Below are 17,280 nucleotides of genomic sequence, written 5' to 3' on the forward strand. Positions count from 1 at the left end.
GCTGGCATAGTCCGACGACTGGAAACATGCAGAAGTCAAGCCCCTCCTCTAGAAGCACTCAGCAGATATGGTGGACCTCCAGAACTACCAGCCCATCTCTCTCCTCCCTTTTGCAGCCAAAGTCACCAAAAAGATCGTCAACGTCCAACTAACGAAATTCATCAAAGAGAACTCCATCCTCGACCCCTCCCAATCCAGATTCCACAGCACCAAACCGCCCCACTTGCCAATACAGACAATATCCGCACTCTCCTCGACCAAGGCTACACCGCTGCCCTGATCCTGCTCGACCTCTCTGCAGCCTTCAACACAGTCTCCCGCCGCACTCTCACTACCAGACTCCACGACGCCAGCATACAGGGAACTGCCCTTGACTGGCTATGCTCCTTCCTCACCGGCAGAACCCAAAAAATCAGACTTCCTCCCTTTCTCGCCGAACCCACAGAGATCAGCTGCGTAGTACCCAAAGGATCATCGCTCAGCCCCACGCTCTTCAACATCTACATGGCCCCCCTCGCCGCCATCGTCAGACAGCATGGGCTCAGCATAGTATCCTACGCCAACGTAAGTCAATGCTTGACTCCTCCCTCTCCATGGCCCGACAGATCAACGCCATTGCCTCAACCTGCTTCAACACCCTCCGCATCCTTCGTAAGACCTTCAAATGGATACCCCCTGAATCAAGAAAGACCATCACCCACGCACTCATACCCAGCAGATTGGACTAAGGAAACACCCTCTATGCCAGGATCAACAAATCTCTTCTCTGCAAGCTCCAGACCATACAGAATACCGCAGCCAGACTCGTCCTCAGCATCCCTCGACACAAACACATCACCCAACACCTGCGAGACCTCCACTAGCTCCCCCTCGAGAAGAGAGTAACCTTCAAGATACTCACTCATGCATACAAATGCCTCCACAACACCTGACTCCAATATCTCAATGAAAGAATTGCCTTCCACATACCCAATAGAAAACCTCCGATCCACCGACCTCACCCTCGCCGAAACCTTGAGCATTTGCAGAGCCAGAACAGGTGGAAAAGCCTTCTCCTACATCATGGCAAAGATATGGAGCGAGCTCCCGATCAACATCAGATGCCCCCCCCAACTCTGCACATTTTCAGGAAGACCCTCAAGACCTGACTCTTGGACTGACCGGAGCTGCTTCCCCCCAACCCCCAGCGCCTTGAGACCCCTACGGGTGAGTTGCGCGCTTCACAATTCACTGCTTGATTGAAGGATAAAAATAGTATTCTTACCTGAGTGCCTCCTATGAGATTCGCCGATATTATAATAGATAGTGATGTCGAAAATTCAATAAAGCCAATAGGCAAAATAGATGAAATCCACAATAAAATTAAAAAAACAAAGGAGCATTTTAATAGCTGTCATGATTACCTGATAGCCAGCTAACATATTTTAACTAACGTGACATGGTATATAAAAGTACAAAATCAGCTTAGAATATGACCTTCCGTGGAGAAGTGTGGCTCACTGGTTAGAGGAGGCAGACCCTGATGCAGAGGTCAGACCCGGGACCAGGGTTCAATTCCCGACGCGGCAGGGTCTTGAGCCCAAATGTCCACGGACTCGATAATTCTCGCCTCGGTGCCTACTTGAATCATGGGTTCACACTCTGCAGCTCTGGGCAATAGCTTGCTTAATCTCCACTACGGCCCCCCCGCGGCGGGATGCCTGGTCTTCACCTTGGGGATGCCCAGTAGGGGTAATCTCGCAGGGAAAGCCAGGACGGGTTCCCAAAGCAAGCGCTAAGAGACCTGTCGGTGATTTGGCGCTACATAAATCGAAATTAACATAACATAACATAACCTTCGTAGTACCCTGTGGAGTGTTTCTAAGTTTCTGTGTTTAATATCTGGTTTAACAATTGGTGGCAAAAAGATGGTGGGATTGACCACCACATTGCAATAATTAATTAACCACTATAGTGAGAATTCAGGCTTATTCATTTTTCCCAGACTCTCACCCAAATGCCCCCTGCCAGTGACATGTTTTGGGCCAGCATTTGCAAGCTTGAGGAGGAATGCCCCTTGAATATCAAAGCTAGAATATTGATATATTCAAACATTAAGGATGAAATATTGAATCAAAAAGGTAAGTATAGGTTTTCTAAACCTAACTTCACATATATATGACTTGACAACACACACACACACATATATAACATAAGGCTTGTCAAATTTCTCTCAATATTCACTATTTTGACAAAAGTCACATAATAGCGAAGATGTAGCGCAGACGTTTTCAAAAAATGAATTGCTAATGTTATATGTATTTACCAGTATTTAGTATTACAGTTTCTGTTAAAGTAAATACAGCACAATAGCACAGTGACTTTGTGATATGTATTTGTGCCCGTTGATGGCTTTTATTTTATCCTTTTAATATATATTAAAATTAATAATCAGTAATTTACAGATATGGAGACATAAATAAAGTATGTTGATAGTAAACTCCAGACAATGAAATACCCGAGCTATTGCTTGCAACTTCTTATTATTTAAGTGGCTGCGTTTTGACATGCTCAGTGGTGGATGACTAGTACAATGTGTTATTTCAGCACGATTATACTAGGTTGGCACAGCTCATTCATAACATGTGTACATTACCAACATAAGTATTGATTTACCTGCAATGTTTACATTATGCGTATATTAACTAAGTATGTACCCAAAAATGCCGAAAGGAACAGACAAATCGGGCAAGCAATCGTATATATCTTTCTTCCATGTCTATGATGTAGTAAGTCACGGGGTTTTAACCAATCAAACACTGTCACTTTAAAGATGAGCACTGTGATTCTATACGTTGTCATGTGATCAAGGCTCCACGGAGCCGAAAACAAATCTGCAAGGAACAAAATACATTTGGCACTTATCTGAAGGTCCGTGTCCGATGATTCTGTCACTGTAAGGCGGGAATCGTTCATTGCTGACGTGAGCGCGGTATGATATATATATATATATATATATATATATATATATATATATATATATAGACGGCTTCTTTCATGACCGGAGCCTGTGTTGTTCATATATATATATATATATATATATATATATATATATATATATATATATATATATATGAAAGAATATATGAAAGAAGCCGTCTCGCAGGGCGGTCCGTGATTCCCCACTTTGGAAGAATTATCACGGACACCTCGCATGGATTTGCAGGTAATTTATTCAAGTGAGGTGCAGTCTGATACTTGAATAAATTACCTGCAAATCCATGCGAGGTGTCCGTGATAATTCTTCCAAAGTGGGGAAGCGCTGTGATACGATATATATATATATATATATATATATATATATATATATATATATATATGTCAAATTGCAAAAGATTTTATTAATCATGCAATAAAGAATTATTATTAATACACTACCACCTAGCCCATGCCTACTTTCTACGTGAATGTTGAGAAAATGTTCTACTTTGAGAAGTGCCCCTATCATTTAAAGCAGGAATGCAACATACGCCACCAGGAGCCAGAAAATTGCCCAATGTTCATTGGTTGCTTACATAATTTCTATTTAGAATAATGATATGCCCATTTATCTGTTGGGAATATTCTGACACTCTGACATGGTTTTGGGCCTTCCCAACCCACTTAGGACACCCTTGACACGATGGTTTTATAAACATTCAGTTCTGGCATACGCTTGCTATTTTGAATCATGTTTTTCTCATGTATTTACACTTCATGAATGAGGGCCAATTCTTTCTTTTTGAAGAACGTTTGGCATGTCTAGGGTCCATTCTGGTAACTACCTTTAGAAAGAGTCTGTAGCTGTTATATGTACACTGATTAGTGATTGCCAAGTATTTGTTTATAGAAATGAGGTTCTGTTGCTCGAGATATCCATCCCTACATTATTACAACAAACAATCATACATTGGTCTCATTTCTGTTACCTAAACAATGTCATAAAATCTAGCATGAAGCAGTCCAGTTATGCAGATGAATAGCAATATCAAATAAACACAGCATAAAATAATTTCCATAAGTGGGCATTTGTTCACATATAGACACAGCAACAATATTAAATCGATATTTGACGGGATAAACTATGAGTTTGTAACATTAACTTGGATTTGTAAAGATTTTCTAGGATATGTTTAATTTAAATAAAATGTTGGCTGGTTTCTTAGTACTTAAAAAGAATAAGAGAGAACTGATTTTCTAAAATTGGCCCTTCTTATTCTGGCTAATAATGTACTAGAAATATGAGCTTGGGTGGATGAGAAGCTGGCCTCTCCTGACGAAAGAGTGAAAGAGATTCAGCACTCATTCCCTCCAGCTGCATACACTCAGAACATACAGAATCTGCTTGAAAATAGAAATCATGTGCTAAGAAGATTGGTATAACCAAATAGTGTTCTTGCTCAATATTATTATATAGAAGGTTTAAGGTTTAGAAAACAATGGGAGTTATCCTAAAATTCAAATTGTTTCTTTAATTTTTCTACTGTATGGGCTATATTCACAAGAAGGTGTGATAACTACCGCAAGAGTAGCGTAACGCAACTTTCCACATCGCAGCCCATTGCGGGAAAATAACTGTGTCAACGTGGAATTCACAACAAGGTAGTAGCATGCTATAGACACCAGATAACGCAGCAAAAATTTCCGCGTGAAAATAAACGCCACGCCGCAAAAATGTGATACGCTAACGACAAAAAAGATGCGATGAGGCCAACCACGGGACAAAAAGTAGGAAAAACCAGCCACAGACCTGCGAATCCCATGCGTCTGGTGGGACAATGCCCCATAAAAACCACTGAAAAAACACACCAGAAACAAGCCAAAGCATGTAGCGTCATGGATGCACCCTGACCCAGCACAGAGGCCAACTAGAACCCCACAACCCTCACAGACTACCAGCAAGGAACAACAGGATTGAGAAAGGCCAAGGAGAAGAGGGAGAGGTGCAGACCGTAGGAAAACAAGACCAGCATCACGGAGATGACAGAACACTACCAGCAACTGACCCACTAGCAGACCACAGGTGTGGGTGGGGGCCGATCCCATGGAAGGCGCACCAGGACACATACCCCACAGGGCCCACCCACACCCCACTAAGGAGACCCACGCTGCCATAGAGACACATGCAGATGCAAATGCACAGCACAGAACCATGCCCTGGGGTGCGCAATTAGCAGTCACACACCCATGTTGGCTATGACTACGATGACCCTGGCCACTTCCCTCACGAATGGAGTGGGTGACGACAAAGATACATGTCCAAGCCTCAACCCGCAGCCTCCGGTGACATGTCTGCATCCGATGTACACCAATCAATGTAAATTCATAGGGCCGAAGGCCCACATGCATACTACAAGACCACAGGGACACACACAGAGATCATGTTGAACTGGCTACGGGCACATGCACCCGGCCCCTTTATTGGCAGGGCCACATGTATAGTGACGCCTGTGCTGGATGTGTGTGGGGTGAGTGTAAGCCAACCTGCACGGAATGTCTGGTGTTGGTAACCACTTGAACATTGGACACCAGTGCAACTCAAATAGAAAACACATGCAATACAGAGTCAACTGCTGAGCAACATGGGGTGAGCCGGATAAAGTCCAGAGGACAGCCAACATGCAAATAGAAGTGTCCGTGAGTCGCAGTGCACTGGGGACACTAGAGATGAGCATGCTCATGTGCAGAAAAAGTCTATTCCTGATGCAGATGCAGTGGGGTTTGTCAGACCTGCATCATCTTCACCATCAACGTCTCCTAGCACCCACACTGTTTCAGGTGACATACCTGCGCAACCGCTCCACAGCACAAAACACAATCAGCTGCGGACAATGGCCTGCAGTGCACTGAGTCACTGGCACCTGGAGTGATGAGCAGGGAATCAGGCGGATGATGGCAAACACGACAGGTCTGAGCAACCACAAAGTCTGTCAGGATCACCGCTTCAACTCTGGCAGATGGTGTTTGGAGGTAGTGCTTGCAGTGGTGGTGTGTGCCTCCTGTGGTGATGAGTCGTCAGGGCTGGTCTGGACTTGCTTTGGTGTGTGAGCCCTGGTGGGACACATTTGGTCCCGGAGGCTGCATACAGCGCAAGACCACAGAGTCATGGTGTTGATGAGCCCAAGACCCACCCCTCAGGAGCCAGCCCATGCCTCCGGAGAAGGGGTCCCAGACTTGACCAGCACAGAGTTAGTGACTCCAGATGTACTGCGGCTGGCACAGGCACCCAGCCACGGGACGGTGACTTGCGGTGCAGTCAGATGGGCCATGCGACCTGAGCGGGTAACCATCATTTTCCGAGGTGTATGTGTCGGAGTGTATCGGGGGACAGTGGAATGCGTCCTCAAGGGCAAGACGCCGAAAGGTTTGATTTTAACAGCAAGCAGCAAATGGAGGAATGGAATGCGGCAACCCGTTGCCACCACCAATTCCGTTTCAGCTACATGGGGGTGAAAACTGCCCCCTAGTCCATAAGCTCAGACGCCACCACGGTTCGACCACATAGTGTCCATGAATGTTGGGGAACTGACTTAGTGGCACCGGGGCTGAGTGGGGATGCAGACTGCGATGATGCCGGTACACTGATATGGACTCCGCCATTGCTGAATCATGACTCTGTGACCTACTGGACCGCAGTGTAGGCCGTAGGCAGCGGTCAGCAGTGGCACACAGCTACGTGTCTTTGGCTCGTGATGCACAGCGCTAGTGACCCCACGGCACTTGTCGGTAGTGTGCGAACACTTCCGTAACGATGATCCTTTGCTCTCCGCCAAGATGCAAGGCGTTATTCCCTTAGGCCTCTCCTTGCGTGCAATGATGTGTAATCTGCCATTGCATACTCAATGTTCAGTTACATATCTGTGTCCTACTCGAGCACAGCCGAAGCAGAGAGCAGTAGGCCGGAGGCAGAGGTCAGCACGGGCCATTCACCAAGTGTCGCCGGCATAGGTTGGTGGCCCCACCGGCCTGCGTAGTTCAGGTTCAGTGGCACCACGTGTTCGGTCACCTCTGTGACTGTGACCTGGCTTTCGTCCAGACTGAGCCACATCTTCCTCTTACTCATCTCTGTGCGTCCTCTGGTGTGGACTCAGCCATTTGTGATTCGCAACCAGGTGGTGGATGTGAGACCTACTCGTCCGCAGGGTTGTCCTGGTCCCTCATCCACAGCTCGTCGGATGGCGTTGGACAGGGTTTGTGGCAGCACGGTTCGCCGGATGGCGTTGGACAGGGTTTGTGGCAGCACGGTTCGCCGGATGGCGTTGGACAGGGTTTGTGGCAGCATGGCTCGCTGCATGGCATTGGACAGGGTTTGTGGCAGCACGGCTCGCCGGATGGCGTTGGGCAGGGTTTGTGGCAGGATGAGTCGCAAGATGCGCATATGGTACTATGCCTCACTGATCTAAGGGAGTCTGGTGCTGTGGCCGCTGTCCCAGATTTGGAGTCACTGCCATTCAGGAGCCGGGACACAGTCTCACATATGGGACCCACTGGGCCGCAGAGGTCGCTGGTAGAATATGTGAATGAGAAAGGAGTAATGTTGGCCAGAGTCGAGGGACAGTGGTGGTCTGAAAGGCTGGCCGGGTCGCGGGCCTCGGGCTTGGAGCTTACACTGGCACGTAGTGGGCCCTCCATGACACACGCCAGTGTCAAATGCAGAATAGTGTGGCCTGGCTGCGTAGGGTCGGTGCTGACAGGTTTGTGGTCCAGCGGTCAGGGGTATGGCAGGTGCACAGGTTTTCAGGCAACTCGACTGACGTGGACGGCGTCAGCCTCATTGTGCGGTGGGAGGCGCCGTCCTGGCAGAGACGTTGGGCTTTCAAGAAGAGGACAACGCCCAGGGCTAGCTCCTTTTTATTCACACCCCCACGCTGGCCTGGCGTACGCTGGCCCATCCTACTCTGCTCACGCTTACGGGTGGGGCGTAGCACAGGCAACATTTCCGCAAGGACCCCCACTGGCTGGTTGCGTCCACTGTCCACTACACTCCATTCACCAGAGATGTATGTCGCAGTGGATATGGGTGTGCTCTGCATACTGCGGTTTGTTCAGCACTTTGCCGCCACTCTTGGCATTGTGTACTTATCTAATCATTGATCTACTGCATCCTTCACATATGCCTGGTTGCCTCATCCCCCAACATTTGTCTAGTGTGTAGCTGAGGTGTCATGCCGTAGATGGGTCATGTCTTTAACAACAGGAGTGTAACCCATAAACCATGTTGAGATTTGGGTGGGTACGTTAAACAAACAACAGTATCTCAACTGGTATAGTTAGGGAGGACGGTTAGACATGCAAGTACAATACTTTACAAGAAAGGAAAAACTGGGAGACTCTAGGCTGATTTTTTGAAATGTGCATTCAGCATCATATATTTAAGAACACATTTAGGAAAAATCAACATACAGTTTTAACAGCACTGTAAGCAGGGAAACAATATATATAAAAAAAATTAACTCCAAAATGTTCAATTTAATGTGCCACTGGTTGGATCCGTAGGAGTTTGTCACTTAGACATGTCTACATATGGAGAACGCTACAGATGAACTAGGGCAGGAACACTTTTATTTAGGGTACAACTGACTGTGTGATTGGGGTGTATTTACTTGAAGTGCTTGACTAGCTCTACAGTTCTTTTATCATTAGGTCAACATAGACGTCCTCGTATAGCAGGAACACATGTATCAGTGGTTGTCACCTTTCTTCTCTAGTGACAGCCATCGTTTGGTATGATGTGATAACTTCAAATGGAATGCATACCTCAAGAAATGTGGTCACAGTTGGTAGGTATGACCCCAGAGGGTTATAATGAAATGAACGAGAAATGCTGATGTACAGTTTGACCAATACCCTAATGTGAGATTGGGAATAACCAATAATGTTTAAATGGGTATTGAGAAAAACAAGCAGCAAATAGAATTCAAACTCAAAATCTATTCTTGGATCTCTATGAAAATTTGGGAATCCTTCACAAGAGGGAAGTGACCGTATTAGTATCAATTGTAAAAATCTTATTTCTGTAAGTTTTGGAAAGCTCAGCATGCTGCTTTTTTGTCATTACATAGTTTTATACAGTTGTGCAACGATTAGATCCAAAGAAGTTAGCCCAGTCTGATGTGTAGTGGAACCTCTATTCCATATTCTTCAGCTGCCACTGCTGCACTTTTTAGGTCTTGCTAGAGCCAGCGCGCATGCGCTTGTCTGAGAGACATTTAAAAACTGGCTTTTAAAAGTGCTACCAAAGCCTTTTGCCGGCTACCAGAGTGCGGTCACGCGCAGCGCGAACGTGCACAGAAGCCATCTGGCTTTTATAATGGCTCATTAGGCCATACTTCTCCACCCCCCTCTCTCTCTGCTCTCAGTACCCCCTCCCCGTTCTTCGTCAGCTTTAAGAAGAACCCTCAAACCCATCACATTCTAGATGCGGAGAGGCCGCCTTCCAAGCAATAAACCGATAGTAATGAGGTAAACATGTTGCCCATACATTCTTAACATGTGTTAAAGTTAAAAAGGTGAAGTAATGTCGTTTCAAAATTTGCCTCATTAGGCGGCATAGTTTTCTTTTTCCCTGCATAATTTAATTAACACTGGTCCTGGTCAAAGTGCACTTCACAGACTAGTGAAATGCAAAATTACATTTCGATCCTGACTTTCTGATTTTACTATTGTGGGTTAAACAGCCCAGTGGGTGAGAGCAGAGGGACTTCCAAATGCAAGGGTTAACATCTCACTGCCAATGGGCTCACATTTGCCCTCCTTGGGGTAAAAACCGGCACACAGAAAATACATTGTTCCTCAGAACAACGCGAGCAGCAGAGACACTGTGAAAGGTGAAACGTGCTGGCATCCCTCTGTCCGCACACCGGACTGTGACCTGTGACCCTGCCTTAGGGTGGGCAGCACGTGCTTTCCTGCGGGGGCCGCCGGGGTGTGTAGTGCCTCACAGCCCTCGAAGAAAGCCGAACAGCCTCAAATAACCCACCCGGACTCCCAGCAAACGCCCGTCGGTAAAACACAGAAATCTGGGGTCTTCTTCTTCCAGTGCCCCCATACCCAGCTCATAGAACACATGCTTCTGTGCACTTTCATGCTTTTACCACTAGATCGCCTGCCCCGCAACAAGCGCCCTGAAGCTACAGGTCAAGGGTATAGTTGGTGCGGCGTAAAAACGCAACTAAAACATGTAATACTTTGAAGTATGCCAGCTGCCGAAAAACTACTTGGAGAAATATTGAATTATAATCCTATATAAAGTGAATTTAAAGCTCACTGAGGGAAGCACTCACGGCTCCTTGTGAATGTGTTACAAAGAACATTTCACTCGAGGGTCAAAGAAATGTGATGTTACTCTCGCTTCATGGATTCAGAAAATAGTGATTTATATTATCAAAGCAACTGCCTACCTCAGTGGAAACTAAAGGAATGTATTATACATGCATACATATCTCATAAATATATGTATTTCCATATGGTCATATCTATCTATCTATCTATCTATCTATCTATCTATCTATCTATCTATCTATCTTTGCCTGTCGATCTGACGGTTGGTCGGTCTGTCTGTCCGTAACATTTAACATTGCCGGGCAGTGTCAATACGTTAAGCATACACTGATGCGTCTTGCACCACATGCACATGTATTAATTAGCATAGTAATAATGCAGATACCACGACATTTGACTGATCAATAATAGAGTGTATTGGCATAACATGCACATTGCGTCACAGGGTGATTATTATTAACAACAATAATATTACTAGGAATGATAATACATTTGTACAGATGTAATACATATCAACATTTAACAAGCATTTGCATAGGCAATAGGTCTAGCTTTTTGGACCGTATAAGTATTTAGTTATGCAGCAGAATATCATGGTGCAACAAAACCAACTGTTGCATGGCTAAACACTTATAAGGCCCCAAATGCGAGACCAATTGGCTATGCCAATGCTTGTTTCAGTTAGGTTTGAAATATTTCCTGGAGAACATGGGTCTAAATTCTACTCCAGGGCTCATTTTCAGAGTATTCCACAGAGTGGGCCCTGAGCGGCCAGGGGTGTGTGCTCATGTTTTACACACTGGAATTGTAACTTGTGCACACCTGAACACAAAGCAGTAAAGAGAGTAGTTCAAAACAGTGTGGCATGCCTCATTATTACGCGTTGTGTGCCAGAACCACTGCGTTTATTTGCAATACATTATCTAGACTAGTTAGACTAAATTTGCATTGAAGTTTTGATATTCGTTTAAGAGTACTGCATGGTGTCTGGCTCATTGCTGTAAAATATTAAAATAATAAAAAAGCATTTTTACATTTTTGCTTGTGTGATTCCACTCGACACTGGATGGGACTGAGCTGACCGTTTCACAGCAGACACTGAATTCCTCGCCCACAATCCGCACATGGCCATTGGATTTCATTTTCACTATTGGAGGACCATGAAGAACACCTGGATAAATGACAGAGGAATGAACATTTGAGGACTTTTTTTGCACCAAACCTGTACTTGAACAGTTCCGGTAGACTCTGTTGGTCTTACTCAAACACTTTTGCCAAGCTCAGGACCCAAGAGGCCCAGGACCATTGCCATAGCAGTAGAAACAACTGCCCATCCTTTTCAAAACAGACACCACATTTCCACAGGCTCTCCTCACATGTGACACTGGGATAATGTAATGCTGCTGTCAGTTAACTTCTGCTTGTTAACCAATAAACTGCAATACCCAGCGCCTATAACTGCCATTCTCAACTTCTACCACGTCACTAAAATTCTGGGACATCTAGAGCATTCCCAAACATGTGTTCTGCAACCACAAAACATTTTACCTACTTTGCACCAGGATCTTCAGAAGGCCGGATGAATGCCAGCTATAATCATTTAGACATTATTTATTTCTTTTTCTACAACTTTTACTTATTGATATTTAAAGAACACAGTGCCAGCAGAAGAATCACTAAACATCAACAGATGCACCCCGGTAGAAATACAGGCAGGTGGTACAAAAATCTTCAAAGCATAGTCCCAGATAGCTATGCAAACTCTGCATGCACTATGACTCAAGTGCATGTGATGCTGAGTGCTAAGGACCTGCCATCAAGTGTTCTGTGGTGGCTAAATCAACCAGGCGAGGAAAGGCTGAGCTCCCCAGGGACAGCCTCTCGGCATACCAAACAAGCATTTACAATGCAACGGTCTTGCCTTTGCCTAAGTTAGAGCTATTGGCATTGTAAACGACAAACATTTTATTTATGTGTTGGTTTTGAAAACAGATAAATAAATGGCATTGTCATTTACAATGCCAATAGCGTAATCTCTCGCAAATACGAGACCTATTGCATTTGCACCCACACACACAGAGGTACACACACAGACAGAGCCACACACACACACACACACAGAGCCACACTGCGGCCCCTCCAGGAGCAAGGGACATACATCACGCGGCTGGGTGTACAAGGGCTAACAGCAGGTGAGTGTGTTTATGGTGCCTACTGTGGAGCGTGGTTGTTGCCATGTTGCTGGGCTCGGGCTGTGTACGCAGGAAGTGGCCGTGCAGGAGGCACGCAGTCAACATGTTGGCTCTCTGAGGAGGATGAAGCCAGATGTGGGGAAGGGTGAACCGTTTTGAGGAGGGTGCTTTAGGTGTGCAGAGTGTGAACATACGGACATCTGTAACATCTGTAGGTTTGTTAGGGTGCTAAAGATGATTTATTACTCAAGGACACCCGCCAGATGAGGGTGACTCGAGAGAAATGGAGAGGCGCAAGACATGCACTGTAGGAGGAGGGGGAGCGGGAGCAGAGCGCAAGCCGAGACATTGTTTATTATTTCAATATGCATTAAAAATGACCGATACCCGGCACCCAAGACATTCTTATAGGTTTGGGGCCTGGAATAGTCAATTGGCCCTTGTAGGTGTGTGATGGCAGTAGTTGTGTTAGTGCAATCATTGGCAGTGGCAATGGGTAATACAAGTCGCAGTGACCTCTCGAAGAAGGCTCCAGCACTTTCTTTTGTTCCCCAAATACTGCAGAAGAGTAAATGGAGTACCCACAAGTGATTTTGATTCAGCTCTGAAGATGGCTCCGCCCACCCGTTTACGTCTTAGCGCTTCCCCCAAACTTTGGGTCTAGTTGCACTCCTGGTGTTAAGGATTAACATTATTGCAGCAACCCCAGGTGACAAAGCATTTATATTAGTTGAATTATGTGGCCAAGCAGTCAGTCATTCACTGAATGAGAGTCCAGGTGTAAGGCGGTGGGTGGTTGGGTGGTCCCAAGATCATATCCCTTAGAACATGCACATACCAAGTGAGTCCTATTTTTGTGAGAGCACCAGACCTACCACCTGAATGACAAAAGTGATACTCCATTGATGCTGTGTATAAATGTGATATAATTTCAACCTTGGATCCCGCCATATATGTTATGTTATGTTATGTTATTTTTATTTTATATAGCGCGCGGATGCCGCAGCCAAGTGGCGTCCCGGCGCTTTGGAGGATTGAATGACACAACACATCAGAGATGATCAGAGAAAACAGGGTCTAAACTGTGGAAAAAAGGAAGGTTTTTAAAGCCCTCCTGAAGGGGAGCAAGTCAGGGATGGAGCGGAGAGGAGCCGGCAGAGAGTTCCAAAGGGCTGCCGCCTGCACAGAAAATGAACGTCCACCCATTCTAGCTTTTTTAAAACGTGGCACAATGGCAAGATTTAATCCAGCAGAGCGAAGGGCTCTGGCAGGGACATAATGAAGAATCGTCTGGGAAAGGATAGGAGGGGAGGCTAATTTAAGAATTTTAAAAGTTAGGCATAATGCTTTAAACTTAATACGTTGCCCTACCGGTAGCCAGTGGAGATCTTGAATAGTTCGACGAGCCGAAACAAACTTTGGGAGGCCGACTAGCATCCTGGCCGCCGCGTTTTGGACCCTTTGAAGGCGGGAAAGCTCGGCCTGATTTAGGCCCAAAAACAGAACTAGCATAGTCCAGTCTGGTAAGAACCAGAGCTTGGACTATAATCTGTCTAGTCTCCGCATCGAAGAACTTAAAAATAGGCCGAAGACACTGCAGAGTGCCGAAACATGTCCCAGCCACACGTTTAGTGTGGAAAGTAAACGAAAGCTTGTCGTCAAACCACACCCCGAGGTTTCTGACTTCCGTCACGGGGGTGGGGATAGGGCCTAATTCAGAGGGCCACCATTGATCTCCCCATAATCCGCTTTCCCTACCAAAAATAATGACCTCAGTCTTGGAGGCATTAAGTTGGAGTCGATTGTTCGCCATCCAGCCAGCCACGGCTTTTAGAGCTGACTGAAAGGTGGGGGCATCCATGTTGGAGTCGCCATTGAGTGCCACCGCCAGCTGCGTGTCATCGGCGTATGACACCAAGGAGTGACCAAAACGCTGGACTACCTCCGCCAGTGGCTGAACATACAAATTAAATAAGGTAGGGCTGAGAGCCGATCCTTGGGGGACACCCTGAAGTATGGGGCGAGGAGCAGAGACAAAAGGGGGTGTAGATACTTTGAAGCCCCGATCCTTAAGAAAGGAACGAAACCACTCAAGTGCCACCTCACCAACTCCAGCCTCCACCAGACGATGTAAAAGAATCTGGTGGGACACCGTATCAAAGGCGGCACTGAGATCCAAAAGGATCAGTGCCGCCGTCTGCCCTTGGTCCAACAGCTTTCTAATGTGCTCCACCACAGCCAAGAGAGCAGTCTCGGTGCTATGACCTGCACGGAATCCGTTCTGGGAGTTATTCAGTATATTCGACTCCTGCAGGTGAGATGATAAAATATAATTAGCATGCGCTTCTGCTAACTTGGCTGACCAGGGGAGTAGGGAAATGGGTCGATAGTGTTCTGGCTTGGTAGGATCCAAGGCGGGTTTTTTAAGAATAGGAATAACCGTCGCCTGTTTCCAAGCCTTAGGAATACTGCCCATGCTGAAGGACATATTGATGAGATTATGCAAGGCAGGATAGCAACATTCAGCAAGTTCCCGGAATTGAAAAGATCTCATGGGGTCATCCGGGGAACCGGATTTGACTTTAATCGTCAAGGCTTTAAACTCATCCAAAGTCGGGCTAGGAATAATCAGCAATGGTTTGGAAACCAATGATGTAGGCATATTCTCCCTGATGGAAAGATGAGAGAATGACCTATAAATGGTCTCCACCTTTTCGACAAAGAATGAGGCCAGATCCTCGCAGTGTGCCATGGAGGGTTCGAGAGTAGCAGAGTTAGTCCTATTGCTTGTGAGATCCCTACACACCCTGAAAATGACCTTGGTGGGATTGGTGCTGTTCTTTATCTCCAGGGAGTAAAAAGCAGCCCTAGCTGCGCATATGGCCCGATGATACACTCTAGTGCAGGCCCTATAGGCCGCCTTGAGGTCAGTATCATAAGTTTTACGCCATGCGCGTTCCGCTTTTTTACAGGAGACTTTGAGTTTTTTAAGCGATTCATCATACCAAGGACTGGAGGGGCTGGATCTAGACTTACTCCACTTGGCCGGAATAAGCATATCTAACGAGTGATTTAGCCAATCACAGAAACTATCGTAGCCAAGGGAAACTTCGGTGGGAGGTAGAGGATGGTATTTCATCAGAAGCTGATGAAAATGCTCTAAGTTCAAGTTTCTCCAGGGGCGTTTGAAACTGGCTGGGATGTTATTTCTGGAGGAGGAGATGGTAGTAATTATACGAATTTCAATCAGATGGTGATCAGTCCATGCCATAGGTCTAGGATGAAGCACTGTGATATTAGTGGCCAGATTCGTAAGAAAAGGATCTAATAAGTGGCCACCTGTGTGAGTCGGTAATTGTACCATTTGAATTAATTGAAGCGCTTCAAGATCTGCTAACAAACTGTGGACCGAGTTGGAAAGTGGGGCTTCCATATGTAAATTAAGGTCGCCAATAATCGTAAAGTTAGCAGTTTTTAGCACTAGAGAAGAGACCACCTCCAGTAGACTTTGACGAAAAGCACCATCAGGACCAGGGGGCCTATAAATTAATAGTCCCGAGAGGGTAAAGTGGGGGGTTACTGAGATGTTAAACAGTGCACTCTCACATCCTGCTATAGTGATAGGTTTCCAAATGCAGGGGTAGCATGTTTTTACCGCAACTGCTATACCTCCACCTCTAGCATTGCGAGGGAGGGAGTGCATGGTATAACCCACAGGGAGGGCTAAATTCAAAACCGCCATAGATTGATCATGCAGCCATGTTTCCGTAAAAAAGAAAATATCCGGATGCTCATCAGTAATCAAGGAACAAACTTCTTGAGAATGACATTGCACAGCAAGGCCCTCACGGACTTATTCTCTGGTTCTTTTGATCAATACCTGCTTAAGTAGTAGTAGCCTAGGCTACCCGAGTGCCCTCTATTGCACCAGTGTTCATTTCTATAATATAGATTACCACAGGTCAGATTACTGGGGTTCCCTTGTGTTTGATAAAATACATAGATATGAAGGCACAGAAGAAACTGGAAGGAAAAGGAAGGAAAAGGAACCGGAGAGAGGTGGGAGTAAGGCCAGTCAGGAGTGGCCTGAGATTTTAGGAACACGGTAATGTTATAGAGATGGGGAGCGTTTAAAAAGCTGCTGTCTGTTCTGGCAGCATTCCTCTGAAAGGCAATAGGTCCATCATTCTGATGTGTTATAGGTCTGGTGCTTTCCTCCACGTCATTGCTACCTTATCACACGCAGGTGGTGGTGTCTGTTTTCAGTTCTGTGCACTATTATGCACAGCCTGAGCAGTCAGAGTTGGGCGCCTCGGACTTTCAAAAACCGCATGCCCTGCCCTTGAAAACAACATATGCCCGTTTAAAGTGCTACATACCGTTCCTGTTAGAAGCACAAATTAAGTCGGGTACATCGTGACCTTGAAAACAGTTTCCATGAAGCAGAACAAACAGCGAATAACCTTTACATGCAGCGAGGAGCTTCAGAAATATGCAGAAGGCAGACTGGAGCTGGAAACAGTCTCTCAGACGGCTCGCCATTAAATGTCAGAGGGCAGGCACGGCAAGGGCGCTGAAGGTCACATCAGGGCGGGGGCGACCTCGGCCCCTGGCACCGCTGCAAGCTGCAGGGGTAGGGGTCGTGCAATTAGTGAGCAGAAGAGCGGGTACAGTGTTGTGAAAGCACAGCACAAGAGCCGTGGGCATGGTGAAATGAGGGGCGTGCCCCCGCACACAAGCGAGAAACTCGTTAATGAAGGCACGAGACTAAACAAGAAAGCCGCGTCAC

The 17,280-nt window shown here is 46.2% G+C and overlaps 1 protein-coding gene across 1 annotated transcript in view; it reads right to left on the reverse strand.

Annotated features, from left to right (window-relative positions):
- The window catches only part of CSF1R (colony stimulating factor 1 receptor), a 271,842-nt gene that overhangs the window by 158,470 nt on the left and 96,092 nt on the right, over positions 1-17,280 (reverse strand). The window contains exon 4 of the mRNA XM_078653580.1: positions 11,334-11,470. Within this exon, the coding sequence (XP_078509706.1) occupies positions 11,334-11,470 (137 nt within the window). The remainder of the gene's footprint in view (positions 1-11,333; positions 11,471-17,280) is intronic.

Source organism: Lissotriton helveticus, chromosome 7, assembly GCF_964261635.1.
Source record: "Lissotriton helveticus chromosome 7, aLisHel1.1, whole genome shotgun sequence".
Taxonomy (NCBI): Eukaryota; Metazoa; Chordata; class Amphibia; order Caudata; family Salamandridae; genus Lissotriton; species Lissotriton helveticus.